This window comes from Varanus komodoensis, unplaced genomic scaffold, assembly GCF_004798865.1.
Source record: "Varanus komodoensis strain SLA01 unplaced genomic scaffold, ASM479886v1 scaffold6_1, whole genome shotgun sequence".
NCBI lineage: Eukaryota > Metazoa > Chordata > Lepidosauria > Squamata > Varanidae > Varanus > Varanus komodoensis.
This window is the reverse complement of record NW_025336345.1, coordinates 3,065,925-3,078,907: the sequence shown is the minus strand read 5'-3', so window position 1 is coordinate 3,078,907 and position 12,983 is coordinate 3,065,925. Positions and strand designations below refer to the sequence as shown.

General features: G+C 42.9%; 1 protein-coding gene across 1 annotated transcript in view; it reads left to right on the top strand.

Annotated features, from left to right (window-relative positions):
• Nucleotides 1-12,983, top strand: part of ADAM19 (ADAM metallopeptidase domain 19) — a 66,660-nt gene that overhangs the window by 17,377 nt on the left and 36,300 nt on the right. Inside the window, exons 4-5 of the mRNA XM_044451007.1 lie at nucleotides 7,705-7,783; nucleotides 10,013-10,089. Coding sequence (XP_044306942.1) covers nucleotides 7,705-7,783; nucleotides 10,013-10,089 — 156 coding nt within the window. The remainder of the gene's footprint in view (nucleotides 1-7,704; nucleotides 7,784-10,012; nucleotides 10,090-12,983) is intronic.

The window sequence follows — 12,983 nt, the reverse complement described above, 5'->3', positions numbered from 1 at the left end:
TGCCAACAAAAGTGCGTATAGTCAAGGCTATGGTTTTCCCAGTTGCAATGTGTGGCTGTGAAAGCTGGACCATAAGGAAGGCTGAGTGCAAAAGGACTGAAGCCTTTGAATTGTGGTACTGGAGGAGACTCCTGCGAGTCCCTTGGACCACAAGGCGATCAAACCAGTCAGTCCTAGAGGAGATCAACCCTGACTGCTCTTTAGAAGGCCAGATAGTGAAGATGAAACTCAAATACTTTGGCCACTTAATGAGAAGGAAGGACTTCCTGGAGAAGAGCCTAATGCTGGGAACAATTAGCAGCAAAAGAAGAAGGGGAGGCAGAGAATGAGGTGGCTAGATGGAGTCACTGAAGCAGTGGGTGTGAGCTTAGGTGGACTCCGGGGGATGGTGGAGGACAGGAAGGCCTGAAGGAATGTTGTTCATGGGGTCGCGATGGGTCGGACACAACTTCACAACTAACAACCACAACATACTCCTCACTAGTCAGACCCCATTTGGAATCCTCTGTCCAGTTCTGGGCACCAAGATTTAAGAAAGATGCATAAAAATTGAAAAGAGTCCAGAGGAGGGCAGCAACAATGATCCAGGATTTGGAAACCCTTCCCTGTAAGGAGAGACTGAGAGAACTGGGCGTGTTCAGCCTTGAGAAGAAAAGACTGAGGGGGGACATGATATCCCTCTATAAGTCCTTCAAAGGCTGTCACAAAGAGGAAGGTCAAGATCTCTTCTTGCTGATACCAGAGTGTAGGACATGCAATAATCAATTCAAGTTGCAACAACCCAGGTTCAGGCTGGACATCAGGAAAGGTATCCTCACTGTCACAGCAGTACAACAGTGGAACCAGCTGCCTAGAGAGGTTTGGGCTCTCCCTCACTAGAAACATTCAGAAAGAAACTGCACTGCCATCTGAGTGGGATGATGTAACTTGATGTCCTGCAACAGCAGGGGGTTGGACTCAATGGCCCCTTCCAACTCTACTATTCTATGATTCTATGGCATAGCAAGGCTTTGGAAGGAGCTTTATGGCTAATGTGGAGGGATACAAAGCAAATGAAAGAATGATTTGACAGGGATTGGGAACCACCATTTGAGTTCTGCTTCAGGCAGCAAGATGTATGGTGGCCAGCAAGCAAGGTGGCTTGCTTTACAAAGGACAGTCCTGTATTTGAAGGACTGTCCAGTCCAAATTGGGTTTAAAAATAAAGGACTGTAAGGAGGCAGAGCTGCTGAAGTTTTCAGTGGGCAGCAGCTCTGTGTAAACAGGCACACATGAGCTCTTGAAATTGCAGTAATCCTTTCTAAGTGTGCATCTGTATGCATAAATTCACATATACCATAAATGCCCTTTTAGGGTGATATATAAAATCTTTCAGGTTAGCAAAGAGGCAGTATCTGTGTAATCTTCTCAGTCCTTCTTTCTTCTCCACAGGACTGTTAATCCACTGTTTCTGCTTTCAGATATTTCCCTCTTTTCCTCCACATAACCTATAGGTACCCCTATGCTCTAGTGGAATACTGCAGTTGCACAAATAGGAAATACCCTTTCTCTTGCTTTCAGCAATAATATCCCATTTTTCCCACTCTAAAATGCACCCACCCTTAGGAAAGTGCTCAGACATAAATCTGGAGGCTCATATGTTGCCTCTAGCACCTGCAAACAATCAAGATTAAGGAATCACAAATGAACAATAAATGCATTTTGTACATAAGTTCTGTGTCTCTCAGGCAAACATTTTGAGAGTCCTTTAAGGGCACAGTCCTATACATCTTCAGACCTATTCTGGATGGGGAATGCTGGGAGTTGGAAACTTGCATAGGGTTGCACCCTCAATAAATTTTCCTGTCAGCTGGGCAAGTTTAAGCAGACTAGGATCAGCCATTTTTCCATAATCTTAGTGCCAATCTACCTTACCCTTTCCTGGCTCTGTTGCCACGTGACTGACCAATAACCCTGTGTATGCCTAGTTCTGCAGAATTAGGTGACTGAGTCCTTGTATGCTGGGAAATTTCTTTGAAGTGCTTTCTTCATTCCCTCCTGTTGAGCATTTTCCAGCCTAGGATGCCCCTAGATATCACTGGGTGGCAGTCTTCTGTGGGGTAGGATGGTTTGGATGGGTGTTGTATCTGTGTCCAATAAAACACAGAAATGCCTGGAAAGCAGTGGCATATTCTGCTTACAAAATCCGGTGCTGCATACCCTTCCTTTACTGAGTCACTTTTCAGTTATGCCTTCATTTCTGTTTTTATGGCATTTCAGGAGTCAAGTCAAACGTGCGCTTACAAATTTGAAATGGGAGGGATCCCTAAGGGGCCGTGAGCTGGCTGTGCAAACACGTGGGTAGGACTGGGTCCCCCGCTCCATCTGGATGGGGGCATCCCTTGTGCAGAGCTTATGAAATATCCAGACTGGCCCTGCGACAAGCGAGATGGGATATGCAAGTGTGTGGCTCTGTATTCCCATGTTGCCATTTAATGACATCACAGTCTCTAACCCAGCTTTCCATGTGCTCATTCACAAACTATTTGATACTCCCTGCCCTGTAAATGGTGCTTGGTGCCACAGAATAGAAAGCCCCTTCACTGCGGGCTTTTTTTTTCCTGATTGGCCCCATGGCTTTAAGATGGAGGCTTTGTTTGGAACAATGGTATCATTGACGGAGTGGAACGGGGCCAAGAGCACTCTGAATGGGTCTGGAAAGGAAGCGCAGCCTTAAGACATCTGTACATTGTGGCAGTGGGCCAGAACCTTGCTCACTCTTTGGCTTTGACCCCGTTCGGGAGGGGCACAGCGTCTTTCTTCTTCAGCTGGAAGCGGCTCACCATGTTGCGCCTGGGTCAGCACTTCAGTGCAGGGACAGCAAAAACGGTAGGCTGCAGGCCAGAGCAGTTATTCATGCAAAGTCATCACTTAGCCCAGGGGAAGGCATGCGGGCAATTTCGGAAGCTCTCCTGGGCATCACCACAAAAAGGGTGAGTGCATCTGCCTAGAGCCGCTTGCCATTTCCATATGTGACCCAGAGGAGGTCAGGTGGGGGAAAGCAAGAGGACCTCACTTGGCAGTGAAGCCATCCCTGCTCCCAGGAACATGCTTTGTTCTTTAGAACAAGCAAACAAATACATGAAAAGTGGAAGGGACAGTGCATATTGGTGAATGTCAAGAAAGGTGTCTGGGGGAACGCACTGCTGCCTGCAGGTGCCACATGGCCCATCCAGGGTTTAATGCCTGCTCTGTGGGCACGTTTTTCCTTCCAGGTTAAGCCTTCATCTTTCTGTTAGTGATGCAAGGCCCAGGGGAAAATAAAGGGAGGAAGGAAGGGGGGCCAAGGGGGGGAAGCTGAACACATTTCATGTCTCACAAGTCTTTGAGGAGGAAGTAATTCTTCCCCACCCTTTTTCTATTCCCCTTACTTTCCCCACAGTTCCTCCTTGGTTTTCTTAGAATTCCCCACTGAACTTTCATAGAATTTACTTCTTAGCAAATGGTTGTAGAATCAAGCTGTGCAGCCACTGGAAAGTAAATCCCACTGAACTTGGTTTCATGTATTAATCAGGTTGTAGCCCTACTCTGAATTTGCAGTGGGCTCCAAAAATCTCAAGTGCCAATGTTTACACTAAAATCCTATCCAGAACTAGCTACTATATTTATTTGGTAGGCTGTTCTTTCTTGGTTTGGGGGCCATTCAGTGGAAAATAATCAGAAACTGCCTTCCTATATAGGTTGATTTGAAATTGAGCTCTGCTGAATTAGTGGCGCTTCCTTATTTATTTAAGTTTTCTTCCATCTAATATCCAAAATGGATCTCTAGACTGTTTACAGAAGATTAAAAAATATCAGCTCATTAAATAAAATGTAATCTTCAATAAATGCATAAACACACAGTAAATCCCATTCAATCACTAAAATTCTGGGTGAATAGAAAGTTTTGGCCAGGTACTGAAATGAATAAAGCAGCAGTGCTATGCACAGCTCTCTGAGGAGCAGTTTCATAGTCAAGGTGCAACCACAGTAAAGGCCATTCTGTGGAAATGCTCCCAGGCTCCAGGTGTACATGGCCCTAAGTTATGTTGCCCTTTTTGGGGGGCTGGTTCGCACACAGACTGTGCCTGCTTTCTCTACACGATGTGTAGCCAGGTGTATGACCACATGGAAAAGCATTATTACAAGCCGGCTAGAGTGCTACAGCCATTTCAGTGGTCACAGCAGCTTGAAAAACAGTCCCACATTTGTAGCTAACCTTACTGAGAGGAACAGCCTCTTTTAGGAAGTAGTGCAGATAAAAGTTAGATGAAAACAAAAGCCAGGAAAATAGTGTTATCAGCACCTTGCAGGGCTGGGCTGAAACAGGGACACCTCTTTTGAAATGATCAGCGGATGGGACTAGCGTTATAGAATAATCAACACAGTTTTGTTGCCAAGTATTGTGGATTTGGCATTGTTCATCTTTGATACCGTAACTTGTGTTTCCAGAAGAAATCATCAGCAAAAAAGCAAACAGGACGATTTACTGATTTTCATGCTCTCAGCAAATAAAAATAGCAGGGAAGAAGCCTGAATTCATTGTTCATATGACTTCGTTGCAAGCTTTATCTTGTTTGCTGAAGAAAAATGTAGACAAGTCTTGAGAAGCCTTGATTATACCTGCAGGGCACAATCACAATGAAATAGGTGACCTCTGGGGAGGGCATTCTGCAATTTGGGGACCAAGGCAGAAAAGGACTGCTCACAAGTAGCCACTCGCTGGATCTCAGCGCATGGAGACACTGAAGGTAGGACTTCAGGTGATGACCTCAAGGCAAGGGCAGGACCATATGGGAAGCAACAGCCCCTTAGCCATAATGGCCCCAAGCAGTGAAAGGCTTTGTAGGTTAACACCAGCTCTTTGAACTGGGCCGAGAGATGAACTGGGGGCCTGTGAAGATGGTACAGTACTGGAGTAATATGGTTATAATGCCCAGTTCTAGTCAGTACCTCAGTTGCCATGTTTTGCACTAACTGAAGTTTTCGGACTACTTTCAAAGGCTTACTCCTAGGTTAGTATGCATAAGATGGTACCATAAGTGGAATACTTGAATTCTCACCTGTAGAAATGGAAAGTATGATCCTCATTAATATCTTAATTCTCTGCTAGCCCCGGCACTCTCAATGAACCACCCTCACCTGTAACAGACAAGATGTGGAAATTGAAGCTTCATGAAGGTTGCCTCTAAACTTCCTGGAAAGGAAGGGTTCAGATGGGACCTCTGAAGGACTTGAGGCCCTGGCAGATGCCCAGCATTGCCTTCCCACCCTCTGGAGCGAGTCTTGATCACAAGCATATTAAATGTGGACTAACAGTAGAGAGAAAAAAAATCAGATTGTGGACTTTTGTTTGTCCACTATAAATAAGCCTAATATTTCCTGTTCCTCTTGTAGTCTAAAGAATGGCATCATAGGCTGGAAAACAATTAAGGGAAATGGAGTGAGAGTCAAACAATTAAGGGAATGTGTAAACAATAGTCATTGAGCAAAGTGTGTCCTTAACGGTCCTGTTCATTTGCTGAGGTGTAAATCATAATGTGGTTGCTACTAAAAGAGCCATCTTCATAATTAGAAGACTGGGCTAGACATAGGGGAAATTAAAAATCCTCAGGTAAATATATGAGATGATTTAGGAAAGCATACCCAGGAAATGTGGTGAACTTGGATAGGCAAAGGTTGCAGATAATGGTTTTGATTAAGGATTATCTACCATATGCCAATAGATGAGAAAACAAGGACTTTATATATAGCACATGACCGACACCTTTAAGAAATCAACAACTCCTTTTGTGATATATCATATTTCATGATATATCACAAGCATTTCTGTGTTAGACCAGTTTAATTGCTACAGCATCTCCCAAACAATAATGGTCATCGTGGTCTGGCAAGACTGCAAAAAGATCTGACGAGAGGCTGTACTGCCCAACCCTCATCCCATCATATGTGCCATTCCTTGCTCTTTAGCAGATGAAGTGATGTCTGCAATACAGAAAATAAAATACAGCTTTATGCTCATCTTCTCAGCCCAGGTTTTAAACCAGCTTATAGCCTTTTTCCAACTATGAGGTGGATCAGTTCCATAAGGAAGCCATGGGCTGGAGTTTACAAGAGCCGAGAAAGGCCGTCAAGGACAGGGTGTGCTGGAGGCCATTCATTCATAGCCTCAATGTAAGTGGGAGACAGCTTGATGGCACATAACAAAAAACAAATTGTTTTAAAATGTTGACTAAAGGATTAAAGGGGGTATGGGAGAACTTTATAACATTTTGAATAGCATAGAAAGAATGGATAAGGAGGACTTTTCTCCTCTCGTAATGCAAAAACTTGAGCTCAAGTGATGGAACTTATTTGCAGATCCAAAGTATTCCATTTGGTATATGGTAGTAAGTAATGTGGCATCTATAGGTTTAGTCACAAGGGCACCTGCCCTCCTTGAAATGCCGTCCTGGGAAAAACTTACCTCAATCAAATCTAGGGGTGGGGAACTTGTGGCCTTCCAGGTGTCATTGGTTTTGAAATCCCAGCACACCAGGACAGCATGGTTAATGGTCAATGATGATGGGAATTGTAGAACAATGAAATCTAGAAGATCATGGGTTACCCATCTCTAGTCTAATCTCATACTAATGATATAAGATTATACTATACTAATCAGTGATTATACTATACTAATCAGGTAATTCTTTAGTTTAGTTTAATCCCATTTAGGTTAATTACATCACCAGAAAGTAGTCTTGATACAGTCTCTGCCAAGGACATTGTGTAAGGAACTTTAAGTTCTTTGCACACACCATTTTCCTGGAGGTTAATGTAATAGAGAAGGGGAAGTAATTGTTTCGTGAAGATTTCTCCTATCTAGACCATGACTGTGCAGGAGTGCTTACTTTGCAGGTTGGTCTGTATGTTTATTTGGTTATCTGCAGTCTTGCAGATGCAAGACTTTGTAACCTGTGTCAGCAATGATGAAGAGAAAGAGGCAAAATTAGTTTTGCCGGAGACTGGAATACAGTCCATTGAAGATAAAAGATGCTAAGATGGCATCAGTTAACTTTAATTATCTCTGCAGCACATTCAATATACAAAACACTTTACAATGTTCATGTCATTGGCTGGGGCATGCTGGGAATTGAAGGCCTTTTTCTTGTCTAGACAAGCATAGGAACGTGCCCTTATCCTATGAAATGTGTGAGTCTGAGAGTTGTAGCTTGCCCAAGGCCCTGTCCAGTGATATAAGTGATCTAGCTTTATGCAAGTATGAACAAAAAGCGGTAAAGAGTGAGATTCTTTTCTCTCTGCCTCATAATATTTCATGGATTATGTTGAAGTACCAAGACTCATTTGACAATCATTAGTAGACCTCCTACATAACCTATATTATTTGTTTATTTAATTCCATATAACAGCACGGCTTACAATTTATTTCAGCCATGTTTTAAAAGCCACCAAAAAGTACACTTTTTGTGGATACAACTTTAGAAGTCCTAACCCAGTGTTTGTGTGTGAAAGTTTGTGCGTACAGAGAAACAGACAGATATAAATTTAATGTTCTGTCCTTGATTAGGCAAGACAGCAAATTTTCATATGGATTGATAATTCAAATTATAATGCCCTGAATATAGCTTTCTGTTTTCTCCACCCTCACAACTGTGGTATCTCTTGTCTCTCCTTTGTTGCTGGTAGGCACCTCTTTGCACCTGGCTACACCGAAACTCATTATACCAAGGGTGGACTCCCCCACACAGTCACTTTGAACATGACCGTAAGTATCCCTGTGTCACAAGACAGCCTGGATGCAGAATCCTGGTGAGTTCTGCATGAACCTAAAACTGGGAGTCATGCCAGGAGCAATTAGAAAGAAACTAATCTGCTGGAACAAACAAACAAATTCACTTGGGTACAAGTGACTGAAAACTGGAAGAGTAAATGGGATACTGGGAAATATTTTGAGGGGGCCCTCGCTACACTGTTGGAGATGCCCCATTGCCAGGTCTGTGGTGGGGAGTTCTTACTTGAATCTGGTGATGGTTTGACCTTGCCTCATCCCCACATGGGGATTGTATGGGTGTCCATGAGCTGTCCACTTCTAGTCAGAGGGATCTGAATTCTTGTTCTGCTCTCAGTGTTGTGTAAAATTAGGTGATGGCAGGTTCCCACAGCACCATCCTCATGAAATTGCTGGCAATTTACTGAAAAACCATGAAAATGCACTAATTGTTTTAAAAATAAAAGCCAATAAAAATGGAGGTCATACTTCTGGATATCATTGCTTCCTCCCAGCATAGGTATTCCTTAGAAAGATCATTTGATAGGATTTTATTGGCAGTGGAGTTGTAAAACCCACTTCTCTGCCAAAAAATGGGAATCAATGACAGGAACCAATATAATAGGGATGTCTCTCATTCATTCATTCTATTTATATGCTGCCATTTTCCCATTCAAAGAACTCAAGGCAGCTTGCATCATTCTCCTCCTCTTGCTCTCAGTCTTATCTTCACAGCAACAACCTTGTGCGGTTGGTTGGGCTGAGAAGGTGTGCTTGGCCCAAAGTCACCCAGTGAGCTTCATGGCTGAGGAGAGACTAGAACCCAGATCGCCTGAGTCCCGGTCTTGCACTCTTAACCACACCACCACAGATTCTGATTTCATGGCATTTGGCTTTTTAAAAGAACAAAAAACTAATAATGCCACCAGAACTATTCAACAGAAAAATTGTTATTAACTTCAGTGTGTTTTGCACCCATTTTTTCAGCTGAGATCTTCAAAGCGATCAGCAGTACTATGAACTTAATACTGTTATGTCAAAATTACTGGCTAGAGGTAGTTTACCTGGACTGTATTCAGCTTTTCTGTTTCCTTTGAATGTGAGGTTGCAGGATAGGAATTTCTGGGTCTTTGCCCTCTATTCCTTTGGTAGCTTTAGTGGTGATTCTCTGGTAACAGTACAACATATGTGACTTTTCAAGCTATTCATTTGTTTACTAAATTTATACGCCTACCTGTTCTTCAGAAAGTTCAAGGTGGCATGCAGTTCAGAGCAGGGATTTGAACCCATGTCTTCTCAGTTCAAAATCTCTCATTATTCTAGGTAGACCAGCTACTCATGGCAGTTGGAGTTACTGAAAGGAAAGCGGCCTAAATATGCTTTTAAGAAATATGCTGCCAGGTAGAAATGACTGGCTGTGGTTTCCAGTCTTGATAATATTTAGAATACATCTGCTGAAATCCAGGTGACATGTTTAATCTTGACTAAATTACATCCTGTTGGTTTCAGTCAGGCTGCTCTAAATACTTCCACAAAGCAAAGTTTCTTGTGCTTTGGACACATGTTACATCATCTGAGTACCATGGGACTAGGCAAGGTGGCCTCAAGAAGGCACCAGTGTGCTCTTGAGCACATTTCTTGGCACCCACAAAGGTTCCCTACCCCTCCCGTTTTTAATTTCTGTTAGTAATAAAATTTCTTAGGGTTCTCTCAGGGCTCTGGCTGGTTCTCATCTTCTTTCCCTTATGAATGAATGTCCCTGAGCCACATGTAGGGAATGAAGATGGTAGGTCGCTGCAGGCTGCAAATGCTTTCACCTGAGCTGCATCCATTTGGTAGCTGAACCCGGGATAGTTTCTCAAATTGCCAAGCACCCCTCAAAATTTAAATGAATGTGACCATAACTTGACATCTCATGTATTAGCATACAATTGCTGTGTGTATGTGTGTATATGATAGAGAATGAATGAATGAATGGGAAAATGAGTTATGAATTTGAGGAGAATGTGGAGCATTGGTATAGTATTGTGAGATTATATGTCCATGAAGGATTAGTTAGGCCGTGATGGAATCTGGGCCTTTTGTTATTTTTTTCCCACATAGTGCTTAATTCAATTCCAACAAAATGGAGTAGGAAAGTGGGAGGAGAGGGAGGGTGGAAGTAGAAAGAAGAACTTATAATTTACAGAGTATCTTCCTATGGCAATCTCCATTTTCTTCTCTCAGGATCATTGCTTTTACCATGGTAACGTGAGGGGAATAGAGAACTCAGCTGTGGCACTCAGCACATGCAGCGGTCTACGGTAAGGTCTTGCAGTGTCTCAAATTAGATTAATTCTCTGAGTTCAGAGGGATATTCTCATAGCTCACAATTCACTATTTCAAGATGGAATAATGGCCAAAAGCATATGTCACCTCCTGCCCCGTTTTTGTAAGTAATTGAGACATTTATGGAGAAATGGTGAGGTTGTTCTGCTTGTGAACTGCCATGGTCACCTGGATGGCTTTTGCTGGGCACAGAATGTCAGATCTAACCCATCAGGGTAATTCTTAGGTCCTTCAGGCTGAGACGTATCAAAAGGCACCAGTGAGGAATCCCAAGACTTATGCATGCCAAAGAAGGTTGCCTATATTTTCTTTGTTTTAATTTCCAAATGCCATTAAAATGCACTAGGTACTCCTAAAATTAATTTCTCTCAGTTATTATTTATAATACAATGTATTTATTATATCTGTAGCCCACCTTTTCCCCCTAAAGGAATCAAGGTGGCCTGCAAACCCCTTCTTCTCTCCATTTTATCCTCATAACAACTCAGGTAAAGTAGGCTGAGAGCCTGTGACTGTCCTTGAGTCACCTGGTGGTGCCATGGCAGAGTGGGCACTAGGACTTCGAGCTCGCAGCTTCTATGCCAGCACTCCACCTGCTACACCATGCTGGCTCTCTAGGCTTGCCTCCCTACCTCCAGTGGGGGTCATATTTGCATCTTTCGATCAATCAGCTTAGGAAGGTAGAGAGTGCAACCTGAATTTGCTAATTTCAGTTTCTTATTTTCCCTGTCAGTTTCTTTCTGTCCCCCCTTTCTTTCTGTGAATTTACAGAAGAAACGTTTCCAAGAAAGACTTGTATGCATTTCCTTGTGCATTTACATTATTATATCCAGTTTTGTATGCACAGTTGCCTAATATCAAAACACTTCTCACAAGCCATTTGCTCATATCCAATGCTCTTTTGCCGTTTTCAGTGATCTGTACAATTTTGTGCATGACTTTTAAAAAGAAATTTCTTTAGAAAAACGTTTCTCAACATTTTTAGAAGTGCAAATATCAAGGAATAACCAAGAGTTTATGCAGGAAAGCACAAATCTGGTCGGTTCTTATCCAAATGAAACCAACAAAATGCTTTCCTGTCTCTACCATCTCAGTCCAGCATCAGTTCTCTCAGGTTTTAGGCCAGGGTCTTATTCAGGCCTACCTGGAGAAGGTTGGGTGCGAACTAGGAACTTCTGCATGGAACAGACATGCTCTATCACCAAGTTACAGCCCTTTTCCAATCTTGACTAACTTCAGAATCTCATCTTTTCCCTCATGCTTGCTCCCCAGAGTTTAATTCCTTCTTCTCACAACACTCTTCTGTATTTCACGCATGCACTTTTTTGCATCTTTTGGTTTCGGCATTTATAGCCATTTTAAACACATTTCCCCTGCAAAGCAATCTCCATGGTTTATCCCTCCTACCAACAGTTGCATTTGACAGTATTCGTGAGGAGCTGTGAGTCTGTAACGCAGATTGCATTCGGATGCGTCCATGTGAGGAAGACTTGACCTCCCCAAACAAGAAAAGATACTGCTTTTGTAAACAGGACACAGTCACCTTTACTCAAAGCCATTTGAAATCTGGGCTTCTATCCAGTCAGGAAACAGTTCAGGCCATTTTTTAAAAAGAATCCCTCAACAACCTCAAGTCACTTTTAATGTAAACCAACTATCAAGTGTAAACAAAGCAAACCCCAGTCATTTGGGGCTGACCTAATGCACAACAGCACAGACAGAGTAGGAAGCATCGCAGGTGCAGCCTGACCCACTCCCCCCCCCCACCTCTGATTTTCCGGCTCTTTTCTGCCTGCCAAGTTGCCCTCTAACAACACGCTCCCCATTTGCAGTAGAGTGGCTCCCTGTGCTGGCCAGCATCCTTCGTGTTGTCCGGACTTTGAAGTCATTCTAGGATTACTGGAAGTATACAGAAGCTAAACAGCTTGCACGTGTCTTGATTTCTCGAGGCAGGAGCCGTGCAAGTGAGGAGGGGTGTGACTCTGTCCCCACAGCCAGAGCCATCTTTCTGTCTGCACTGCGTTCAGAACAAATCCATTTCAGAAAACGTTCCCAATCTTTCAGCATAAAAGCAACACGCAACAGGCTTGTATAGACTAATTCACATAACGTTATACTAAATTAATTCTCTCTGTGAAAAGCAGGCCTGCTTGAAGCCTTTGCTATGGACAACTGCCTCAACATGCACTGAAAAAATGGGCCTGGCTAGTGTATGGATTATTAATGCATTTGCCCCCTTACCTCCAACTGCCTCATAAACATAAACAGCCATGTTACCTTGTTTTGTCATTACAGCAGCCCTGTGAGGTAGGTTTGGCTGAGGAAGTGTGTCTCCCGCCAGGATGCTATGACTGTGAGGGCACCAACACTGGATGGACAATTAGATATATTATTTATTAACAGAACATTCAGGACTGCTAATATTTATTTTGCTGCTACCTCCCAGCATTTACTGCCTGAGGCAGTCTCCTCAGTATGTAGCCCTGCCCTATTCCAAGCATATGAAAAAACTTTTAAAAATATAATTGTTCAGATTTTTTTAAATTGTATATGTAAGATTGGATTAGAAGAGCTTACCTTGGAAGAAGGCTGGGGAAGCAGAGTCTCCAGTAATAACTGCAAGATTATTGATACTGATCCCTCTAATTTGTTCAGCCCTTATCTTTGCTTAAAAACCAGCCACACAACAGACTCAGAATTAAATTAAGGCCACACTGGAAGGAAATTGCCTCAAGGTCTTGACTAAAGCAAATGCTCTCTCTTATAGATACAGTAAGAAGGTGGCAGGGAGAATTGCTGTAGGGTCTATGATGAATGGTAGCCACTCTTCCCTTAGATAATAACGGGCCTGATTCTGTGATGGCCACCA